At 37.4% G+C, this 23,791-nt stretch overlaps 1 protein-coding gene and 1 long non-coding RNA gene across 3 annotated transcripts in view; one reads left to right on the forward strand and one right to left on the reverse strand.

Annotated features, from left to right (window-relative positions):
• Positions 1-23,791, forward strand: part of arhgap42a (Rho GTPase activating protein 42a) — a 425,370-nt gene that overhangs the window by 150,517 nt on the left and 251,062 nt on the right. The window contains exon 3 of the mRNA XM_028800283.2: positions 18,015-18,076. Coding sequence (XP_028656116.1) covers positions 18,015-18,076 — 62 coding nt within the window. The remainder of the gene's footprint in view (positions 1-18,014; positions 18,077-23,791) is intronic.
• LOC114650559 (uncharacterized) overlaps positions 1-23,791 on the reverse strand; it is a 146,116-nt gene that overhangs the window by 35,945 nt on the left and 86,380 nt on the right. The gene's annotated exons all lie outside the window — the stretch shown is intronic.

The following is a 23,791-nucleotide window of genomic DNA, read 5'->3' on the forward strand; positions in this document are numbered from 1 at the left end:
CCAAGAGAGACCCCTGCCACCACCCAAAAAACCCCGCCTCTTCTGGTCCCCGGAATATAAAGCCAACTCATTTCTGGATGGTGGCGTCAAGATGCTAAACTGACTAATCTAGAGGACAAAGCTCCTACTGCTAACTGCTACCTGCATTTTTGAAGATTAATGATTTTGCTTGAGCCGTTATCAGCTGTCTTTTCAGTTTGCAATAAAACCTTTCTCGCCTTCTCTGAATTGTTTGCCTGCCCTGTCACTTCATACACCCGATTTAATTGATCTGATTTGTCATTGAGCCAAGTATGAAATTAATATAGTTAGGTCTTCATCCCGGGCCATCACACATTGAACCACTCAAGACACCATCTATATTCTGATTCCAATTCCATTCATATTAGCAATATAATATTTTTTTTTCATATAAGTACAAAAAAGCTTTTGTTTTTTACTGGAAAAAAAAAGAAAACTTTGGCTCTCTTACAGATTTGTAAATGAATTTCACCAAGAACCAGCCAGTAAATGCCTGAAGATTTCACACAAGAGATGTAGGTTAATATGTTTATGTATATAGTCAAGATCTTCAGAAAAAAGTAATGTTGACGTATTACTGCTACACATCCAATTTTATGTTAAAATTGTATCTGGAAAATATCAAAGCCTGAGAGAAATGTATGAAATACTAATAAAAGAATCATATTCAATTAATTGCTGTGAGACAAAGTGAAGGGCTCAGAATAAAACACAGTAAGGACTTTACCACAAAGCCCTTGTGAAGCAACACTTAATAGATGCACTGCTGAGTGCATTAGTAATAACAGACAGAGAAGATGACGAGGCCTCTTACACAACACTGGTAAGGGAACATCAGCATGTTTATAGCCAAGAAACATAAGTTTGCCAGATTTTTCATCAGCAGAGGATAATGCGTAGCTTTTTTTTTCTCATTCATGGTCACAACTGATACAATACTTTGCTTACATTTGTTTTCATTTATTAAAATTGCTGTTGTTTATGTAACCACATACTGAATGCTGTATACAGCATGCATTAATGTAAAGTATCCATTTTAGTTTGTTTCAATGTATTAGACTCATTTCTGTAGCACGGTGTTGCAGTAGTTGCAGTTTCCGCTGCAGAGTTCACAGTTCAGATCCCGCTGGTAACACTTTAGCTGAGGTGCTGCAAAAATGCATCCATTACTTATTTACTTTTATGTAACAAGACCTTAACAAAGGCTTCTTTAGGTCTTCATAACATCTATAAAGAATCAGTAAATAGGTTGTTCATCTCTGTACAGTGTGGCATATTGTCATGATGGTAAGATGACTTGTTAATATGAAGGATTCATAGGTCTTATAGTAAATATGTAACATCATGAGAAATGTGTCTCAGTTAAGACACCTCAGACCACTCTAAAGTGAAGTTTTGTTAGAAGGTCATGTTGCAGAGATGAATAAACACTTTACTGATGCTTTGTAAGTGTTATGAAGTCTCAAAGAAGTGTTTGTTAAGGTCTTACTGTTAGGAAGGTGTACCTACTAAATTAACTACTTTGCAAAGCCAAATATAGTTATTACTCTAGCATAATGAATTGGTGAGCTGATGTAACCCAACAAACTAACAGTTCTGTAGTCTTTTAAGTGCATTATCAGACAAAATGTTCTGATGAGCCTTGTGTTGCTTCACATACAGTGACATGTTTCACCAACATACCATTGACACTCTCCTAAACTGAATCACTCATTTTAAGTCCTTGCTACAACTTTGTATATTTTTGGTTATAGTCTGTTTCATGATGGGTTGTTACTGATAATATGCTTTTTTCTAATAAAGTGCTATGCCTGGATGACGTTTTGTGGACAGCAAGAATAGGTTGTAGAATCACCTTCTTCTAGGAGCTGTTTGCCTTCTTAGTTACATTCTCAAGGCTACATTAGTATAATTTTTATATATCAACATTTTAAAGTGAACACTGTCCCAAGGTTTCACATTTTAAGAGCTGTTGCACAGTTGTTTTTATATATTTTTCAGTTATAGAACAGGCAAGTTAAACGTTGCATTCAGAGTCACACATTAAAACAAAGATTAAACTAGCAACTTGATGGCAATGATTTTTGTTACTGATCTGCTTTGTCTAATATCATCATATTTTATGCATGATTATTCATAATTGCATAATAGATGTGCTTCTAATGTTACTGGATTTTGGACAATCTTCCCATTTCATCCCATTTCAATCAACAGGTTAAGACTGCTGTTTTGGTCAATGACATCTTAAATAGCTATTGTGAAAGGGAATTACTGTATATACTTTTGGTAATATTAAAAAGCCCAAGATGCTGATGCAATAATGAATCATCAGTGGATACTTTTCTGTTCACATTGCCCACTTACTGGATGGTGATACAATCTTGAATCATCACAGGATAAACATTTAAACTAAAGAATGACTGAATACATTGTCTACTACATTTGTTCTTTCTGTAGTTTGTTTATGTAAAAGGAAGTGATTTAAATTATGTTTGTTTTTTTAATATCCATCACTTTGAGTTTCCTTCCTGTGAGGCTGGCATTTCTGTTATTTATCTATAGAACAGACATCATCTTTGGAAAAAGAATCATTTGGTTTTCTTTTATCATTTTTTTTTCTGATCATGTAGTTTAGTAATGAGACAGACTTTTTTGTGCTGACTGTTGCTGTGGCATTCTTTGACACTGCAGTGCTCAAATCTATGTTAAAAACAGGAGTGGTAGGGGTTCGCTCAGTGAAACCCCAGTACCAGCACCACTACAGTTATTAAGATGGCTGGTTACCATAACCATAAAAGTATCAGTTGGGTCTGGATATGTCAAAAAACATTATCTATGTTCTGACCAGTCATTAGTCAGCGGTATTCCTTTCACATCTAACTTTACATCGTGCTTGAAGAAGGGTCCTGAGTTGCCTTGAAAGCTTGCATATTGTAATTTTTCTAGTTAGCCAATAAAAGGTTTCATTTTGCATAAGTTTTCACTACATCTAACTATAAGTTTAATTTAATTCTTTGTGAATTGGTTAATCTACTACTTTAAACAAAGTTGTATGTGCTAGCACTTCTGGTTGGGTCTTTAACCCTGATTCTTTTAGATTGTGCTTTCTGAGCACTTCTTTCTTCATTAACACTAGAATTACCAAAGCCTATGAAAAAACTCTTAAATCCGGCCCACCTTAAATCCCTTCGCACCTCTCCGTCAGCGTCTTTTGTCCTCTACATGTGTCGATAAAGACAAGCAGCAGGCAGCCTGCTATTCCATCCCCCCACCGTCACAGAACGTGCACAAAGTTCTCCCAGCTCATGCCTTGATTATCTGGGAGTGAAGTGCTGGAGTTTTAGAGTGGAAATAATAGATTGTTATTTTGGAACACATGCATTTCATGTGTGTTCTGTTTCTACAATAATCTATGTAAACACATTGTTAAAACGGATTTAAACGGAAGTTGTTGTATCGTCATTGAAGCTTTTGTGAAAGTGTTTATTTGAGCTTTGGACTTCAGGCTTCACACATTATATAGTTTATGCCTACATTTTGTCATTTATTACAAAAATATGAAAAACATTTCTGTTTTAACAATGTGTTTACACAGATTATTGTAGAAATGGAACACACATGAAATGCATGTGTTCCAAATAACAATCTATTATTTCCACTCTAAAACTCCAGCACTTCACTCCCAGATAATCAAGGCATGAGCTGGGAGAACTTTGTGCACGTTCTGTGATGGTGGGGGGATGGAATAGCAGGCTGCCTGCTGCTTGTCTTTATCGGCACATTTAGAGGACAAAAGATGCCGATGAAGAGGTGTGAAGGGATTTAAAGTGGGCCGGATTATATGAGTTTTTTTATAGGCTTTGGTAATTCTAGTGTTAAATTGCAATTTAGAAATTCTGTGAAATATGTGAAACTATGATAAGAAAATGTAAGAACAAGGGATCAGAAATGTAAGCTGACACCATTTGCTTTTGCTTTAAATTTACTTTCATACGACATTTAGGAGATTATTTAAAATCTTCTTTTAATATTTCTAATTGGTCTTTTTACATATAGTGGCAAAAATATATTTTTACCAATATATGCATTAAAAAGAGATGGTCTCATTGTTGAGAATATATACCTTATTAGTTTGGCAAAATGTCAATATGATCACACAGGGAGTTGAAGCAATTTTTAGATAACACAAAAAAATCAAACATTTCAGAGTGAACACAAAATAAAGAATTAGATTAATATACTACAAATATTAAATTATTCCTGCTTTTATTGTCATGTTTTAAGAAATTGACTGTTTCTTCTGGCACCCTCCCAAGGGCTGGTTCCTGCCCTTTGCCCATTACTACTAAGACTACCTTGGTCATAGACATTGTAGCGGAATGGCAATATTAGTGGAGATTTTGAGGGAAGGATCATTCTTCTTAAATTAAATGATATGCTGATTTTTATTTTCTTTAGCTTTGGGTTACATGGTATTTTTTTCATTATATTTTCTAATTACTTTTCAGTCAATTTTCTTCTAGCATTCTAATGCCTAAATATCATGACACTCTATACCAATGATTTATACTGACATGCATAAAAAAGCAGCTTGATCATTTAATATAAACTTTGTTTTAAGGAAAGTATAAACCTATACTTACAACTATTAAATACAGAGAGAATGTGCAATGCAGGCACCATTGCAGAAATAAGACTGGGTCTGAAACTTAAGCCATTTGTTCCTCATATGGTCTTGAATCTATTAGTGCTGCTGTATAATAATGTTACGCATGGCGCCAGGCTGGTTAGCAAGGATGCATTATCTCCTTCTATTATAAAACTGTTAGCCTGTTTAAGTGGCTGCTTTCCTTCAAGAGTAATCTGGACATGGGCTGTTATCTGATCTGACCAGAAAAGCAGCTAATTAGAAGCAGGAAAGGGTCATTTACAGTGAGTGGTACTCAATATCCCAGAGAAGGTTTCTCTTATGGAAGTGAGAGACAGAGAGAGTGTCATTTAAATCCAACATGTATCAATATATCTGTTTCCAAGTTGGGCTTCATACTGTTAATTCTTGTTATTATGATATACGTACATTATATTAATGTATTCATGTTCTGTTCCAGCTTATTCTAACATAAGATCACAGAAGGTCATAGGGCCTAAGGTGAAATTAAAACAACCCTGCATGAGAAGCCTGAAAGGTGTTTATGCAAGCGGTGTTATTTTGTTTAACCACATTTCATTATAAACGAGAAAGAAGAATAACATTTAGCTTTTTGGCCCAATATCCTGGGTTTGGTTCAGGGAAGGGGTAGGTTATGTTTTCTTTTGCATCACCTACAGTATAATGTATGTCCAGGTGTTTCAGTTTGCACATACTGTATCTTTCAGTGTTACACAGGTTAGTGGATTACAGGCTCTAAACTGCATTGGAGTGTGTCCAGGTGAGGAATCTACCAATGTGCTTGATGTTAATACGCTTGACTACAGATGAGCTTAATCAATTAACCTTTATATTATGCTACCCCATTCACAAATTGCATAAGCACAAGTCCTTTAACAAGGTATGCGAGAATATAAATCAAACTAATAAGGAGGGGGGGGGGGGGGGGTAGTGCAAGAACAAAAGATGTGAAACCTTAGGAAGAGCCTACAAATCTCCAGAAATAAATAGGGAAAGTAAAATGAATCGAATGAACATGGGAATAAATAGTAATCATTGATAAACAGACTGTTGATAGAATAGGGTTTGGGAAAAAAAGTAGTACCAAATACAGTATATAAAAGTACATAATATTTCTAAAACAATTCGGTGTAATTCAAGGTCAAGGCAGTGCTGAGCATTTTCCAGCACACATGGGCACAAAGTAAGAACCAGCTCTGGGCAAAACACCATTGCATTGCAGAGCTCACCTACTTTAATTTCAGTTGGAATTTCAGGTGTTCTTATTACATGCACTAAAACCTACCAGTTGTGTGCACTCATGTCCAATACTGAGGTCTTAAACTGGATACATCTATAATTTATGTTTTCAACCTACCCAGTGATGTGATTCAGCCTTATCAGTGTACTGGATGCACAGGGTGGTAGCAGTTTTGAAAGGAAATGGAATCAGGAGACTAGAAAAAGTTTAAAGTAGCCACAGTAAACTGCCAGGAGATTGAGAATCTAGAAAACAAGCTCAATACACAAAAAAAAAAAAAATCGAAGTCTTAGGGTGTAGCAAATATATGCACTGTGGCGGGCAGGCGGATGGCCGGACCCCTTGCCCGGCCAGGACACCTCTTCTTTATATGGTCTGGGGCAGTGTTTCCCAAACTCGGTCCTGGTGAACCCCTGTGGCTGCAGGTTTTTGTTCCAACCGGATTCCTAATCAGTGACAACACCTGATAGCACTGATCTCATTTAATTAGCTGGTATTTTTTTTCTTTTATTCGACATTCAGAAAAGCATAGCAGCATGATTTTTACATTTATAAGACATTTAGAAATATTTCTGCTTTTGCTATAGATTTAAATGCTTAACTCTCTTTTGTTGATTTCATTATACTTTACCCTTTCTCTGTGCAGTTTTTCCCCCTTTGTTGTATCTTAATAATGACAATGTAAAACAAGCAGAGCAGACACGCAGGCAAACAACACACTGAATAATCAAAGGCTGCAACTACTTTAGCAACCGACCCACTAATGAGTAAATAATGGATTAATTAAACAATTAGAAGACCAAGAAAAGTAGAATGAAAATCAAGATGAAAATACTGTTAAAAAGAAAACAAATACATTATTCCTATATAACTGCTTGGTACATTTTAATTTTAATTTTTTTTTTAGCAAACTTAGTTTTCTAATTTCTATATTGTTCCCTAAACACAGAACTTGGGAAATAAGAGTTCACTTAATTAGCCCAGGAGTTCAATTAAAAACAGAAGCTGGTTGGAACAAAAACCTGCAGCCACAGGGGTTCACCAGGACAGAGTTGGGGAAACACTGGTCTGGGGGAACAAGCATGGACTGAACAGTACCTCCCCCGGGATGCTAGATGACAGCCTCCCTGGGTGGCAGTGGTGCCTCCGATTCCCGCAGGGCTCCATGGGAGATGGGGTTTTCTACAACCCTGTTGGGATCCAGGGGTGCTGCCAGGGGGTGCTGCAGTGGTTCCTGAGCCCATCTGGGAGGTTCTTCTGCCACATCCGAAAGTGTAGCCGGAAATGGGTCATTGAACACTTGGAGCACTTCCGGGTAGGCTATTAAAGGAGCCAGCAGCCACCACTCCGGGAGCCAGAGTCGGGTGGAAGGTGGACAAAGCTTGCCGAGGAGGGGTTGAGGAAAAAGAGAAGAGAATTTATTGTATTATGTGCTTTTGTGTTGGTGGGACTGAGTTGTGCCTTTGGGAAACAAGGAAGGTGTTTCCCACATGGTGAAGAAAAAAATAAAAAAAATCTTTGTTTTTATCAGTGTGCGTCTAGCATCTGTCTGTGTCAGGTTGGGTGACTGGCACGCCCCTTGTGTTGTTACAGCATGTAAACTGAGCCAAAACATAAGCTGAAAGACAAAAGGCTTTGTAACCAGGAATCGAAATGATGCAAAAAACGTAACGCTAGAGATTTTGTAAGCTGAATCCAAACAATCTTCAAGAAACGAGGAAAGCACAGTGTTGCAGTAATGATGTCACATGTTGCACATTCCTGGCCATCTTGCCTAATGATTGCAAGCAACCACCAAAACACTGTTTCACATGGAGCTGTGGAAAAATGTGATTTAAATATAACAATGTTAAAAACATATTAAATTGATAAACAAATATACTCATTGAATTCCGTGAACTCTAAAATTCCCAGAACAAAATTTCATCTATTTTTGAGGTCAAGAAAAACATAAAAAGTAGAAAACAAAAGTAAAATCGTGACAATCAGAAGTGTTTTTGAATTGACCACAGTTTGATTAAATGATTCCCTGACCACCTGGTCCAAGTACCTTTGTCAATTTTGAGTAATAGTACAGTATATCTTTATATATATCCATCCATCCATCCATTTCCCAACCCGCTGAATCCGAACACAGGGTCACGGGGGTCTGCTGGAGCCAATCCCAGCCAACACAGGGCACAAGGCAGGGAACCAATCCCGGGCAGGGTGCCAACCCACAGCAGTCTTTATATATATATATATATAAAATCCAACGTCTGTCTGTCTGCTTTTCACGAGAGAACTACTTAACGGATTTAGATTGGTTTTTTTTTCAAGAATTTGCTTGAACATTCCGGTTGATTTTGCGGCTTCTCTCATTGCGCTAAGAATCATAGTTCACTTGCAGGAGCGATATATTCACGCTAATCCAAGACAGAGGCTGCGGGCTGAAGGGAGGGGGAAACGTTACGTCAGGAGTGGGAAGCCAGGCAGGGCCCTCCTCACTGTCCTGTTTCACTACTACATGGGTGGAGCTGCAGGGGACGGATAGTTTATAATATGGTGCCTTCTTGTGGAGGATTCGTGACTAATAAAAAAAGAGAATTTAGCACTTGAATTCAGATCAAGAAAGCAACTTTTCCTACTCATGCTCCTTCAGGAGTCTGTATTATTCGGCATGTGAAGGTGAAGTCTCCAACTAGGAGTCGCTATACTAGAATGCTGTCACTTTTTCTAAGAAGATTGTATATAGTCTGAAAAGGAACTAGAAGCACAGAAGCAAACAACAGTCAAAATTTTGCACTCTGCACCTTAAAGTCACTTTAAAATGAGTACATCATTAATCAGAATAATTACAAAGGCATATCATCCACCCAGGGACATGTGAGTATTCATAAACTCACTTATGGCATCTCTTGTGGAACAAGTCCAGAGTTTGACAAAGATCATCCCCAAATAAGAAACCTGATACCAGAGCGAATGCTGTGCACAGACATAACTCCAAATATATCTAGCAGTATTTTCCAGCTTCCTGCATAAGGTCTGTCTCCTTCTGCAGCCATGAAATGAGATCTCACACCCCAAGAGCTGCTGTCAATGCCAAGGTCTAGTTCATCTGGATGTATTCCACACATACATGTTGCCCAGCAGGCATTTCATGCACAACTTCCTCTACCTTCCATTCAAGGTGGTTATGTATGTACAGTATGTAGTACTGAGACGGAGTTTAGCCTAACTACTGGGCACTTGACTCCAAATTGTTCTTTGTTTGACTCCTTAACTTCAGTCCAGGTGGAAGCTACAGTATGTGCATGTACAGTGCTTTTAAAGTACACCAGAGAACAGGAATATTATCAGGCACAATGTTGAAATTATAACTGACAAGAAGCTATGAATCAACCTAGTAAGAGGGCCTCAAAGCAAGACTAGAGGATGTGAAACAATAGGAAGAGCCTACAAATCTCCAGAAATATATAGGGAAAATAAACTGAATTGAATGAATGTGTGAATGAATTTGTAAATGTGTGGATAAACATCACAATAGTTTAGGAAAGTTTAGGCTTTGGAAAAAAAGTAGTACACAATGCAATATGTAAGAGTGCATAATATTTTCAAACCATTTCAATGTAATTCAAGGTCAAGGTGGTCCTGAGCCTTTTCCAACAGCAGTAGGTTAAGTAGGAACCAACTCTGGGCAGCACTTGTTCCAAAATGTTCTTTGTTTTACTCCTTATCTTCAGTCAGGGTGGAAGCTATGCACATGTACAGTCCTTTTAAAGAACATCAGAGAACAGGAATATTTTCAGGCACAATGTAGGAATTATAACTGTCAAGAAGCTATCAATCAGCCTAGTAAGAGAGCCTCAAAGCCTAAATCTGCATTTACATTAGCTCGCTCAAAGTTGCAAAAATTGGGGTTTGGAATTACCAGCATCAGAAAATCATATCCGTCGAAAGAAATTATATGCTACAAGCAGTGACAGTGCTATTCTGTATTGATGGAATTTACAGCTTTGTAAGTAACAGAGTTTTTAAAGATAATTTGAAATCAGTGTGCTTGAACCATTTGAGTGATGATTTATTAATTTTATTTGGTCCCAGTTAAGGCTCTGGCAGCAGCACGTTATTATCTGTTAATACACTGCGTAGGAAAGCCATTAAAAGATAATTGCAGTTATCAAGAGGTAATGAAGGTGTCATAGCATTTCCAGAAGAGAGGTACTGTAGTATTGTACTCTTACACAGATGATAGAAAGTTTTCAATACAGCAGAAATATAGTATTTAATTTTTATAGTGGTCCTAAATATGACTTTAAAGCTTATGATACAGGACATTTGAATATGTTTGAAGAAGCTAAATTTAGTGTGAAGTAGCTAAACTGGAGATCCCATAAAAAGCAGTTTAATTTTGTTTTTGCTCATCTACACAAATTTAGCATCCATCCATATAATGGTATAATTAATGCAGACAGTATGTTTGTCTTATCTTTTTAAAAATTGTTTTTGGATGGACAAAGTTATTGTATACATGTGGTGTAATGCTTTTATTAAAGAGAGTCTGAGAGAGAGAGAGAGAGAGAGAGAGAGAGAGGGAGAAAAGGCTATTAATACTTCTTTTTTTGTTTTTATTTGTGAGACAGGCAGACAGGAATTCAGACAGGAAGAGATGGTTTTACTAAGAGAGCAAGTGACACTTTATTTTAGGTGTCCACTATAAACCAGCTACTAACAGTCTATAAACAGTTTATTAATTATGCAATTAACATCATACATTGTAATACTTCAGATAGGGTAGCATGATTTTACATTGTTTTATATCATACTAGCCGTCCCCCACGGCTCCGCCCGCGTAGTAGTGAAATAGGACAGTGAGGAGGACCCTGCCCGGCTCCCTACTCCCAACGTCATGCTTCCCCCTTCCCTCAACCCGCAGCCTCTGTCTTGGATTAGTGTGAATATATCACTCCTGCAAGCAAACCATGATTCTTAGCGTGATGAGGGAAGTTACAAAATCAACTGGAATGTTCAAGCAAATTATAAAAAAAACCCGATATAAACCCATTAAGTAGTTCTGTTGTTCACTAGCTAAGCACAGGTAAGGTACTCCCCGAGGCTGGCGCGTGAGTGAGGAGGGAACGAGGCCTGCTGCGTGTCTCTCGGATTCACGCAAATAAATTGGTACGGCAAGCGATCTATGATACATAGTGCAATGAGAGAAGTCGCAAAATCAACCGGAGTTATGGAAAAAAACAGATCTAAATCTGTTAAGTAGTTCTCTCATTAAAAGCGGACAGACATACAGACAAACAGACATTGGATTTTATATATACAGAGATTAACAAAGCTTATAATTTGTTCTGTAGAATCAAGACTGTCAATAATGGAGAATCCACTGCATCCACTGAACAGTATCATCTCCAGACAGAGGAGCAGCTTTAACGACAGACTGCTGTCACTTTCCTGCTCCACTGACAGACTGAGGAGATCGTTCCTCCCCCACACTATGAGACTCTTCAATTCCACCCGGGGGGATAAACGTTAACATTATACAAAGTTATTGTCTGTCTGTATACCTGCATTGTTAGCACTCTTTAATTTCATATTTTCTTTATCAGTATGCTGCTGCTGGAGTATGTGAATTTCCCCTTGGGATTAATAAAGTATCTATCTATCTATCTATCTATCTATCTATCTATCTATCTATCTATCTATCTATCTATCTATCTATCTATCTATCTATCTATCTATCTATCTATCTATCTATCTATCTATCTATCTATCTATCTATCTATCTATCTATCTAAACTAAAGTGTTATTGAGACCGTAATTAAACCAAAGGCAAAGTCAAGTCATATTATAAGTTGTTCAACAGGCAAATATTTAAAAAAAATGACAAAGAAGAAAATGAGTGGTGCAAAACGAAAATAAACAGAGATTAAAGTGAGCTTAAATTTAAGTATATAAAGAACAGATGGCAAAAATGTCATAAGCCCACCTCTGTGACTTCACACCCAAGGATGTGACGTTGAAAATTATCTAATTTCCCAAATTTCAGGGCAGTGCTGTAGTGAACACAACTGAAAGCAGTAGTGGAGTCCAGATTATTGGTAAACTATGGTATGCTGTGTCTGAAAAACTGCACACGCATTGTGTACACTTGGATACACCTGACTATATAAGCTTATACAGTATATATATACACACACACACACAGTCACACACATATATTCCAAGACAGTATCTCTTTTTTATGCCTAGACAACTGTTTTGCTTCTCATATAATATAAACACTAATCCCCACTAAAATCCTTTCTTTCTTTTTCTTTGGCCGTTCTTAATCCTCCCGCTGGGGAGCAGGTCACTCCTGCTTTCCAACTCTCAACATAAATTCAATGTCACTTCAGAAGACAGCAGCTTTTCCACTCCTTCCTGAATATTCAATCAAAACATAACAAGTCTATATGCCTACTGTCCCAGCATTACATAGTATTTCATATTTAAAAGCAAGCTCTGCTGACATAGTACATAGAAACTGAGATCATCTTGGATGATCATGCTTTTTTTCAATTAGTTTGTTTCTATTTTTACAAATTTCCAATTTTTATTTATCCTGGTACTGTTTTTTTTTTTTCAAGTTGTAGGTTTGTGGAGAACAAAAATATATCACATAAGTTTTGAATGTAAGGCAGGAACTAGTCTTGGTTGCAGTTTAAACCTGGTATATGTAGGCACACCAACATACCTACTTTCATTCATTCAATAACAATTTAGAGATAGCAGTTCGACACATATCTTTGGAATACTGTAGGAATCTGGAGGACATGGAGATAATTCATGAACATGGAAATTCCATGCTGACAGTGGCTGGGGTGGAAGCAGAGCCCAGGTGTCTACTATACCACTTTTGCATGATATGAATGCAAACATTTGAATATACTAGTTCACATGTTTTGTTCTTTTTTAAAATTGTAATTATTTTACGTTCATAATTTTCTCCTGCTTTAACACCAGGAAAAAAAATAGCAATAAAAATACTATTTAAATTTATTTTTATTGTGTGGTAAACATGACAGCTCATTTGCTAAATAAAGCTAATATCTAGTCAAAAGATACTCATTTGGCATTTCATCCACCCATTATCTTTTTTTCTAATTTTTATTTATTTTATTTGAAGAAAATAACGTTGCATACTATACAATCAAGTTGAGATTATACAACAAATGACTTTATAGTCAAATTAGGAAAAAAAAGAATAGAAAAAAAATCCATCCATTATCAAAATGATTTCATCCAGTTCAGCGTCATAAGTGCAGGCACCTATCCCATAGGCATTAGTAACAAGGCAGGAAATCAGCTATGGACAGGGCATGCCTAGCACTGTCTAATATAATTTTTCTTTTTTCAAATAATAGGGCAAAGGAGGTCATTTGGAAAACAAAAATACTACAGTTCAGTATAGCTCTCAAGATTATATTACTTAAATGGTCATTTGGTCCATTTTTCATACTGCTTATCTTGCAAGACATTTTCAACATAGGTTTATTTTTCATTCATGTAGCATGTCTTGCAAAAGGTTTTAAAATATCATTATCTTAATGCAGCTAGTATATTCACATTTATTTAATCATTGAGCAGACCAAATAACAAGTCTGTCCAAAACCAAGGGAACAACACAAATAAAGCATTGCTTTGGACATCACTTAGTTATGCTTATGGAAATCAAATTAAGAGCTTTTCAAAACAAATCTCCTCTTGAATGTAGATGGGCCTGTTATGTGAGTTAGTGGGTGTCAAGCATTACCAACTCCTTTTGGCTTTTGGGAGAACAATTTCAGAGACATAAGTCTAATGTTTCATTAGCAAGGAAGTAGCTCAATCCATTGTCAATTGAATAAGCCAGAGATGAATATTAAGTTCCTTAGCTGCTTTTCTTTGCTTGAACTCTAATGATTAGTTTGCTGAAGGACAGGGAAAAAAAAATAGCCTACTACCCTTTTAATTGGCAGCTACACCAATAGGCTACAAACATTGTGTAAAGAATGTACTGAAGCAACTGTGATTCTCGTATGTGAGTTATTTATACTATATAGTATACAGTGTTTTTGTGTAACCAGAATAATTATTTCAAATTCACTGTACAGACTGTAATAATAACATAACATTGTGATATGTGACACACACCATAGATACATACTTTATGTACAGCTTTCTTTGTGTAAGTACCAATGCAGTGGAAAGAGTGAAGCAAAACCTGTGAGGAGGCAAGTATTCTTTCTCCAGGATAATACAGAGAAGCCACAAAAGCTTGGGTGAAGGTCACCTTCTAACCAATAGCTGACAACACATTGTTTTAGGATTAGATAATTGGGAATATGTTGCTTTGATATAGGTGGACACCAGGTTGTTGTTTTTATTATTATAGCTAATTATGTTGCAGCACCTCCTTCCACTTGGATGGCATATTGCTCTTTTAATCATGGTAGGCCAGAAGCTGCCTATGAATGAAGACTTAGGCCAGGTTTATACTTGATGCGATGCATGCTCCAGCAGACGCTCATGCTACTCAAGCCTTTTACTGTTTATACTTGTGCACATACTTTACGTAAATCTGGAGGAATTCAGCAGGTGGCAGTGCGAGATATTATCACGGTGAGAACAGGTTTGGCTTCGCTGTGTTGTGAATTGCCTGGAACACCTGTTAAATTCCGATGACACCTTACCGCAATATCTCTGAAAAGGATGTTTAATGATTGAATCCATCAATCCAGGGATTTGTCCATTCCAGCAAGCATTGGGCTCAAGGCAGAAACAAGCCCTGGATGGAGAATCAGCTCATCGCAAGGTGTATACAAACACTCACACATACACTGGCATCATTTTAGTGTCACCAAATCTGCGTATCTTTGTAAGGAAACCGGAGCACACTGTGAAAACCCAGCAGGAAAACATGCAAACTCCAGGCAGGGAATCCCTGCGATATAGCAGTGCTACCGCTCCGCCACCATGTCACCCCCATGTGTGTAATTATTAATAGTATTCATTATTTAAATTAAATTAACGATTTATCTGTAAAATGTAACATTCATACTTTAATGCATTTCATCATTGGAATATCATACATTTAATGTGTTCTGTGTGACAATTTCTGCTGTCAGGTCAGGAGGAAGCCCCAGAAAAAAAAGATGGCACAAAAGATGGTATGTGAGACTTTTAAAATGTATCGTGACATTACGATCGGGAATATACAACGCTTGAATATAAAAGCACCACGAATACACCTGTATGTCAGCATTTTGCTTCACCACATTGAACCATTCATCAAACATTGAAGCGTGCACATCGATCCCGTAGGATCCTCAAAGCAGCTTTCTGTCACATGACATCACGTTCCAACTTTTATCACACTGTTCCACCCCAAGTTTTTGCTGGTACTGCAACTCGCGCATGCGTCACGTTATTTTCTGAGGACCTGCTCAGAGGACGCGTCAAATGAAATGAGGTGTGTGTGTACGCATTCTGAGCGTGAAGTATAAACGAGCCCTTAGTGGTACAGTGGTCAGAGGAACCAACAGATGCCAGTAATATTTTGTTGTACCAACTATAACAATCATTGACAGCTTGAATTTATTTAATGGTAGAGGAGTAGATAAGCTTAGAGTTTGGAAAAGTAGGGGGGCAAAAATGTTCATGGTGGAAAGAAGTGAGGGAGACAGGAGGTGAAAGAAAGTTGGACTTTTGTTCCACTTTACGTTGTGACCTCATAATGAAATAGGCATATTCACAACATTAAAGATAGGATGCATACATGTTTTTTGTACTTTTAGCTGTGATTTAAGCTAAGAGGCATACTAAGTGAATTGTGACAGCCCTGCAATGCTTGTCTTTTAAACCTGTTGTTAGTTTAATTAGTAACTCTTGGACCTGTTGTTCTCAAAGAACCACCTCCATGAAACACAGCACTCCAGGTCACTCCATCAAGTTTGCTGCAATGTCCTTCCCAGCCAGCCAATGTTGTCATGGCCCTGTTCCTGACAGACATTATGTTTTCTTGCATATCCATTGTTTTTGGCAGCCATGTCACGTGCCTGTGCCATCATTCACCCAAAACCCTATAGCAGAGGAAGTCTGCACCTCCAATTCCTTGGTTGTGTATGACTCTCTGTTGTGCTTGGAGTGAATGACTTTTATTTATGATGAAAGCAATCATTTGGCCTGTGCAATGTGCTTCAATGTGATCAGAGGCTACAGTGGTTCTTCTCCTGTCTTCAATGGCTATGTTTCCTGTCAGCTGGGGTTTGTGTCACTGCTTGTCATGAGAAGGACCCAAAAGTCAATTGTGTGGGTAGCCTGGTCCTCCAGTTCTTGTTCCGTGTTATGTGTGTCACGTCATGTGCAACCAATTGAGACCAAGATAAAGGTTCAAAGCCCAGTCAATCAAGACTTTTTGCGTGACAGACAGACAACCTTTAACATTTTATATATAGAGATTTATACAACAAAAATGAATGAAGCACCTCTTTTTACTTGGCTAGAACATTTCTGTCAACACTCCTCATATATCTCACAGTTGTGGTCTTTAAGAGAAGAAATGTATGGATGTAAAATATTCTTAAGCGTGCAGATCTCCTTTTAACAACAGTTATGGATGTTGTTTGTGCAAATCAGTCATCCACTAAGTTGTCCGGATTATACCTTCCTTGTCCTCCCACATGAGAATTTTTCTTATGAGATGCTCTAGACCTGTCAGGGTGTTTAGGTTCCCTAATCAATATTTGTATTTCTGGTTAAACACATGTTTTTGTCGATATATTAGTATGTTATCAATATAAAACATTACAAAAGAAAGATTACTCATTTTTCAAACTATTATATCAGTGAGCAATTTCAAAATAAAATGTAACATTGCCTTTCTGCCTCTTTTGTAAAGATAAGTCAACATAAGCAAAAAAAAAAAATTATATAGAAAATTGAGAGGGTGGCATAGTGGTACAGTGGTAGCACCGCTGCCTCAGAATAAGGAGACCAGGGTTTGTGCCTTGGGTCCTTCCACCATTTCGTTTGCATGGTCTCCTCCATGCCTGGCCAAAGACATGTGGGTTAGATGAACTGGAGATGCTAAATTGGCCCCAGTGTATGTTTGATGTTTGGATCTGTGTGTGTGTGTTCTCCCTGTAATGGACTGGTGGCTTGTTCAGGATTTGTTTCTCCCTTGCACTCTGTGCCAGCTGGGATAGGCTCCAGGACCCCAGATGACCCTGGTCTGAATTAGAAAATGACATGACTTAGAAAAATGTCTACTGTGATCTACTACCATCTGATTGTTCTATGTGTCTTTATTGACATCATAAGATACAGTGCATTTTCTAAAAGTGGAGACCAATGGTGTGATCTTGTTTTTGAAGGAGAATTTTTGCAGAAATAGAAGGTCAATTTAATAACAGGAAATATAAATAATTCATTTTATAATTACCCACTTGGTAGTTTTTAGGAATTCGAAAAATTAAAATATTTCAACACATTTAAACAAATTATAGTGTCACTTCCTTATGGAAAAATTACAGCTTTCACTGTAATTGCTGCCCAAAGTTGTACATTTGATGAATTTGATTGAGGTTTGGAAAAAAAGAAAGGCAATTGTAACTATTTTTCAGAGCAAAAAAATAGAATCAGAAACAAATATATATTCTATCATAACAATACGAGATTATTGCTGTGGTTGTTGGTTATATTTGGAGCTGGTACTATATATATATGAAATTAAATTTAAAGATGCTGCTTGGACTTCTCTGCTCCATTTAGTTTAATAGGATTTAGCAGGCTCTGTAGGATCCTGGTCAAGATGAAATTCAGCTTAAAATGAGCTAAATGAAAAAGAATGACAAAAATATGATCTTGGAAAGTAATGCTTCAAACTAATTAGGTTAATGTAACATGCCAAAAAGAACACATTTTTCTCAAAATGGAAAATGTGCTAATAAGTTATATAGTACGTTTTATTTAGGTAGCACTGTGTGATATTAACTCTATATTTCTATTAATGCTTGAGGAATATTATTTTCTTATTTGAGAAAATGTGTCAAATCTTGTGCATTTCTTTTCAGCTCAGTCTTTCAAAGAATTCGCTCAACTGCTGAACACAGTAGAAGAAGAAAGAAGAAGATTGGTAAGTGGTCCGTCTTTCCGCCGACAATTAGGCAGATTTTTATGAAGATGTTTGTTTAAATGGAAGGCCACATGTTATTGAGTTTTCAAACTCAATCCGATGTTCGATTAGGTATTTAAATTGCACTAACCTAAGACAGCAGAGATGTAGCTTCTAATTAAGGGCTATGCATGTGAGTATGATTTCAAATAAATGTAATTGAACACAGACGAATAAAGCATTAAGACAGTGTATCAAGGCTCACACAAGAATCTGACTTATTTAGCACCATAATGTCATGGGTAGAATCTGGAAGAGAGGGTCCCAAACAGCTGGAATCCAGTACAATACAACAATTATGTTAAAGAAAAATACTGGGCTGTGGTGGGTTGGCACCCTGCTCGGGAGTGGTTCCTGCCTTGTGCCCTGTGTTGGCTGGGATTGGCTCCAGCAGACCTCCATGACCCTGTGTTCGGATTCAGCGGGTTGGGAAATAAATGGATGGAAAAATACTGGGTCGAATAAATAAAATAATTAATGGAAAACACTTCAAACATAATAATATTTAGTAATGGCTACACTTTGAAGAAAAGAAACTGGCTTGTTTTACCCATACTAACTGTCAGTTCAATTGCTAAATATCAACCAAAAAGATTTTCAACTTTTTGTTGTAGATTAATATTTTGCTTTCTGCAGGGAAAGAAACCTGGCACTTCTGCAAGTTAGAAACCAGCACTAGGGCCAGGTCTCCATAGGGCAAACACACACACACACATATTGAGTCAAGTTTGAGATGCCAAGTAAAGTAATGCAACATATCTTTGGGGATATGGAAGAAAACAGATTAATTAAAAAACAAAAAACACATACAAACTCTACATTAACAGTGAGTCCAGACCAAGAATTGATGGACCATCATTGACTACTTTGTGTCACTATTCTCAGGCCAAAATTAATTAACGTTTTCAGTTACATGAAAAAATACCAGTCACATTTCAGAAAATGCACCTTAGACTTTCTGTAATATTTGTTTTATATTTTATGATTTCTAAAGATGCCAGATTGCTTCTTTTAACAACACATAAAGTTGAAGTGTCCTGAGTTTGTTTTAATTACTCAAAATCTGCAAATCCACCATGTGGAAATGAATGCCTTTGCTCAATTGCTTCATTTTCTGCAATTTTCTGCATCATTTCCTGTTCAATTCAATTTACTTATATAAAGAACTTCTCATTAACAAGCTCAGAGTGTTGTACACATTTCCAAATATATCCATTCATCCATCTATTTTCTGACCCCTCTTACTCAATTAGAAATTCACAAGGTAGCAAGATTCTCATTAGTGTTGGGCGCAAGAGAGAACCTAATCTCAGACAGGCCACCCGTCCTTTGAAGCAAACACTGACACCCTTTCCAACATTCACTTAAAATGTTCCAGTTATGAATACCATTTAAAATGATTTGAATGTGTTTGGTATGCATTAGGAAACCAGAGTACCTACTAAAAATCCAGTGTGAAATACAAGAGATGAAAAATTATGAAAAGCTTTGAGGTATTAATTATAACTTTCTTTTAAAAGGAAAAAAGAAAGATGTGAGAAAAAAAATAGTGTATGTCACCATATTAGTGGATTGAGGCCTCTTGGTCTTTACACTGACAAGGACTTTGTGTTTATGTGGTGGAAGACCAGAAGAGACAGAGCTTGCTTGGAGGCTACTTTTCTTACTTTTTTTACTTTTTCATGTCACAATTCTCTGTTCCATTCCATCAACCCTTAAAGTAGGACCCCATAACTGATGCATTACAGTAATCCCTCCTCCATCGTGGGGGTTGCGTTCCAGAGCCACCCGCAAAATAAGAAAATCCGCGAACTAGAAACCATATGTTTATATGGTTATTTTTATATTGTCATGCTTGGGTCACAGATTTGCGCAGAAACACAGGAGGTTGTAGAGAGACAGGAACGTTATTCAAACACTGCAAACAAACATTTGTCTCTTTTTCAAAAGTTTAAACTGTGCTCCATGACAAGACAGAGATGACAGTTCTGTCTCACAATTAAAAGAATGCAAACATATCTTCCTCTTCAAAGGAAACAGAGAGGAAAGCAAACAAATCAATAGGGCTGTTTGGCTTGCGGTACAAAGCTGTTGAAGGCAGCAGCTCACACCCCCCTCCGTCAGGAGCAGGGAGAGAGAGAGAGAGAAAAACAAAGTCAAAAATCAATACGTGCCCTTTGAGCTTTTAAGTATGCGAAGCACCGTGCAGCATACTTAAAAGCTGCACACAGAAGGTAGCAACGTGAAGATAATCTTTCAGCATTTTTAGACGAGCGTCCGTATCATCTAGGTGTGCGAACAGCCCCCCTGCTCACACCCCCTACGTCAGGATCACAGATAGTCAGCGCAAGAGAGAGAGAAAAGTAAGCTGGGTAGCTTCTCAGCCATCTGCCAATAACGTCCCTTGTATGAAATCAACTGGGCAAACAAACTGAGGAAGCATGTACCAGAAATTAAAAGACCCATTGTCCTCAGAAATCCGTGAACCAGCAAAAAATCCGCGATATATATTTAAATATGCTTACATATAAAATCCGCGATAGAGTGAAGCCGCGAAAGGCGAAGCGCGATATAGCGAGGGATCACTGTATACTCGTGCATTCGAACACTTACAAACTTCACACATATAGTGACCTGATCTTGGATTCAAATCAGAACTGGTGCTCTAATTAACATTAAAGTTAATGACCAGTTTTTCCTGTTATTGGACTTGTATACTTGTTACACTTACTGCCACTAGGAAGCCACTATAACCAAGCAGGGTCAAATCATGGTGACCTTAGTATGCCATTTTACAAATACTAAAGCACACCAAGTGTGTCACACTGGGATACCTGACACACTTAAAAAAACAAATGAGGAAGTCAGATGGGACTGAATGACTAGTATTATTCAGGACAGATGTTCTTACGGCAGTGTATAGCCCAAATGTTGCAATGGGATGGATCTGATGACAATGTTTGCAGGAAACCTCTCAGTCCTGTTGGGAAAGATCTGGCAGAGCCAAAGCAACACCATAAACAGGCCATATTGTGTGAAAAGCTATAACAGTTCCAATAACAATGCCTTTCACTCTTTGAAGAGTTGTGGCACCTTTTACTAATTAACGCCTCTGACAATGCGGAGTGACTTGCAGAACTGGAAGTCCATACACGGTGTCAGTTTCAATGTCTGCCATCATTGTCAGCTTTTTTTTTTTTTTTTGAAACAGTACTGGATTCAAGCGGCGCAAACTAATGTGGTCTGGCATCAAGTAATTATCATAATTAGCTGATGATATAGATAATGTTACAACCTAAACAACATTTCTAGAATGACACATGGCCACAACACAGGTCTGTGAACATATTGTCTGCTGAGATACGTTGACATCATAAAATCTTTTGTGGCAGGCCAACCTGATACAATTGTTTGGGAAAAAGAAATGTTAGCCTGCCTATGGGTGCCATGTTCTGAGAGTACCCATCCCTGGTCATGTCCACAGACATCTCACCAGTATAGCATTTGTGGGACAGCTGCCTTAAGTAAAGATGTTTCCTAAATAAAAAATAATGATAAAGAAAATGCAATTCTGGGACACCAACTAGAGCCCACTATACAACCTGTGTAGGTTATTACCACCAAGAGAAATTGTATGTTGCTTGTTTGGATGAGCCATTGGATACATCTTCTGCATCAACAGCAAATGATTTCTTGTCACTACAGAGTTGCTTGCATTAAAAGCTTAAATTTTCCTTGGTTGTAGTACTGTTCTGAAATACAGCAGTGTTGTTTGCACTGATTTAGATTTGTTTCTTATTCATGTGTCATCTTTTTGTATACGTGTTTTCAACAAAATTGGGCCAGTTCTTCTAGACTCAACTTTTTAAATAGCAGAGTGTAAACTCTATACCTAGATGCATTCATATAATACACATTTTATAATCATACAGTAAGTAACTATAATAATGGTAACATTGTATGAGTAATTGATAATGCAACATATATTGAACTACAGTAAGATAACACCACTTGACCCTGCTCACTAATGCTTGGTTTCCTTTAATTTGCTTTAATATTTATGTACTGTACGTTGTAATTCCAATGGTTTAGTGCTTTAGTGGGTTGTTTCAGTGCTTTTCAGCATTTGAACTCCAGTTCCGTTCCCAGCTAGAGTACACTGTGGGGCAAGCTTTCATATTCTCTGTGCAATTGCGTGGGTTTCCTTTGGTTCTTTACTGTGGTCTAAAGATATGATGGCAGGCTGCTTGGCAACTCTGAATTGGTCTGGTTCAATTGAATATACCGTAGGTATCTAGTGTTTTATGTGTGTGTAATATACCAGGCAGAGCTGACTGCTGTTTTATGCCAGTTGTTGCTTGAATGCCTCCCCAGAATCCTTTACTATATGAATCAGACTGTGAAATCAGGTTGAATGGTGTGACCCCAAACCCTAGATATAACTTCACAGACACCAGTCCTCAGTATTTTTAACAGGTTTCTTTTCCACAAGCTCAACAAAGTAATCCAATTTTTTCTTTTCTTTTTATCCTTTTTTTTGATCTTCTGCTCCTCCCAGATGAGTGTTGTCAAGTTCCTCTCCCAGTTCCAAACTCAAACCTGGGTGCGGTGAAGTGGCCCTTTTTATGTTGGACCTGGGAGTAATTCTGGTGTGACAATATTACAACTAGGAACCACTTCTGGGTTAGGCTGAAGTTTTTTAATTGTGGAAAGTTATTTCTTAGCAGCTCCCCATGATGGCGGCTAAGTACCTCAGCAGGGCTGCCTAGCAGGACTACAATTCCCATCTTGTCCTGCGAGTGTACAACTAGTCGCTTCACCAGGTAAATACTGCCACCCATAGTATTGGGGAAATATATAGCCCCATGAGGCAGTCTCCCAATGTCCATTCACTCCCTTGGCCTCCTGGCCAGCAAGCAAACTGGCTGGGATGTCCAACCATCCATATCCTTCCATTATAAAGGCACTCAAACTGTGTGAGAAATCAGTGATACTATCTGGGACGACATTGTCTGTGACAATAAATTTGATTTAAATCTTTATTATTATTATTATTATTATTATTATTAACTTATATTTATAGTTGTCATTTTAGTGCCATTTAATATTTTCCTATGCTAGCATTTTTCCCTATGAGCTACATTTATTACAAAAGTTTGAATACTTGATTCAAATTTATTTTTTGCTCTGATGCATCAACAGTAGGTTGGCTTGCACAGTAGAGTGCATATCAAATTTTAATGCCAGAGGCTTGTATTATGGGAAATAGATTCTTCATATAGCAGATGCTAGTAAGAGGGTCATGACATTAGCAAAGAACCATGTCAAAAAGCACGTATATTCAGAAAGAGTTGGGATTTTTTTTTTTTACTTAAAATTAACATTCAAGAAAGAGGGCAGCTAATAAACAACAAGAGTTCATTTTACATTTTGGTTTCCACGGAAATGCTAAGTTTGGCAGTGTAACCTCTTGAAGGAGTATTCAGCTTGCTGTAAATGTCAGCCCACTCTCCCCCCTTACCCTAAAGACAAAGGAGCCAGACTGGAAGTTAGCAGCAGGATAAACATTTTGCCTGAATATTCATTGATGTTCTTTGCAGATGAGTAGTATTAATTTGTGAAGGAGAACTGTGAGAGTCTGTGTGTCTAATGGCATACAGCTTTTTATTATCTGGT

Source organism: Erpetoichthys calabaricus, chromosome 4 (assembly GCF_900747795.2).
Source record: "Erpetoichthys calabaricus chromosome 4, fErpCal1.3, whole genome shotgun sequence".
Taxonomy (NCBI): Eukaryota; Metazoa; Chordata; class Cladistia; order Polypteriformes; family Polypteridae; genus Erpetoichthys; species Erpetoichthys calabaricus.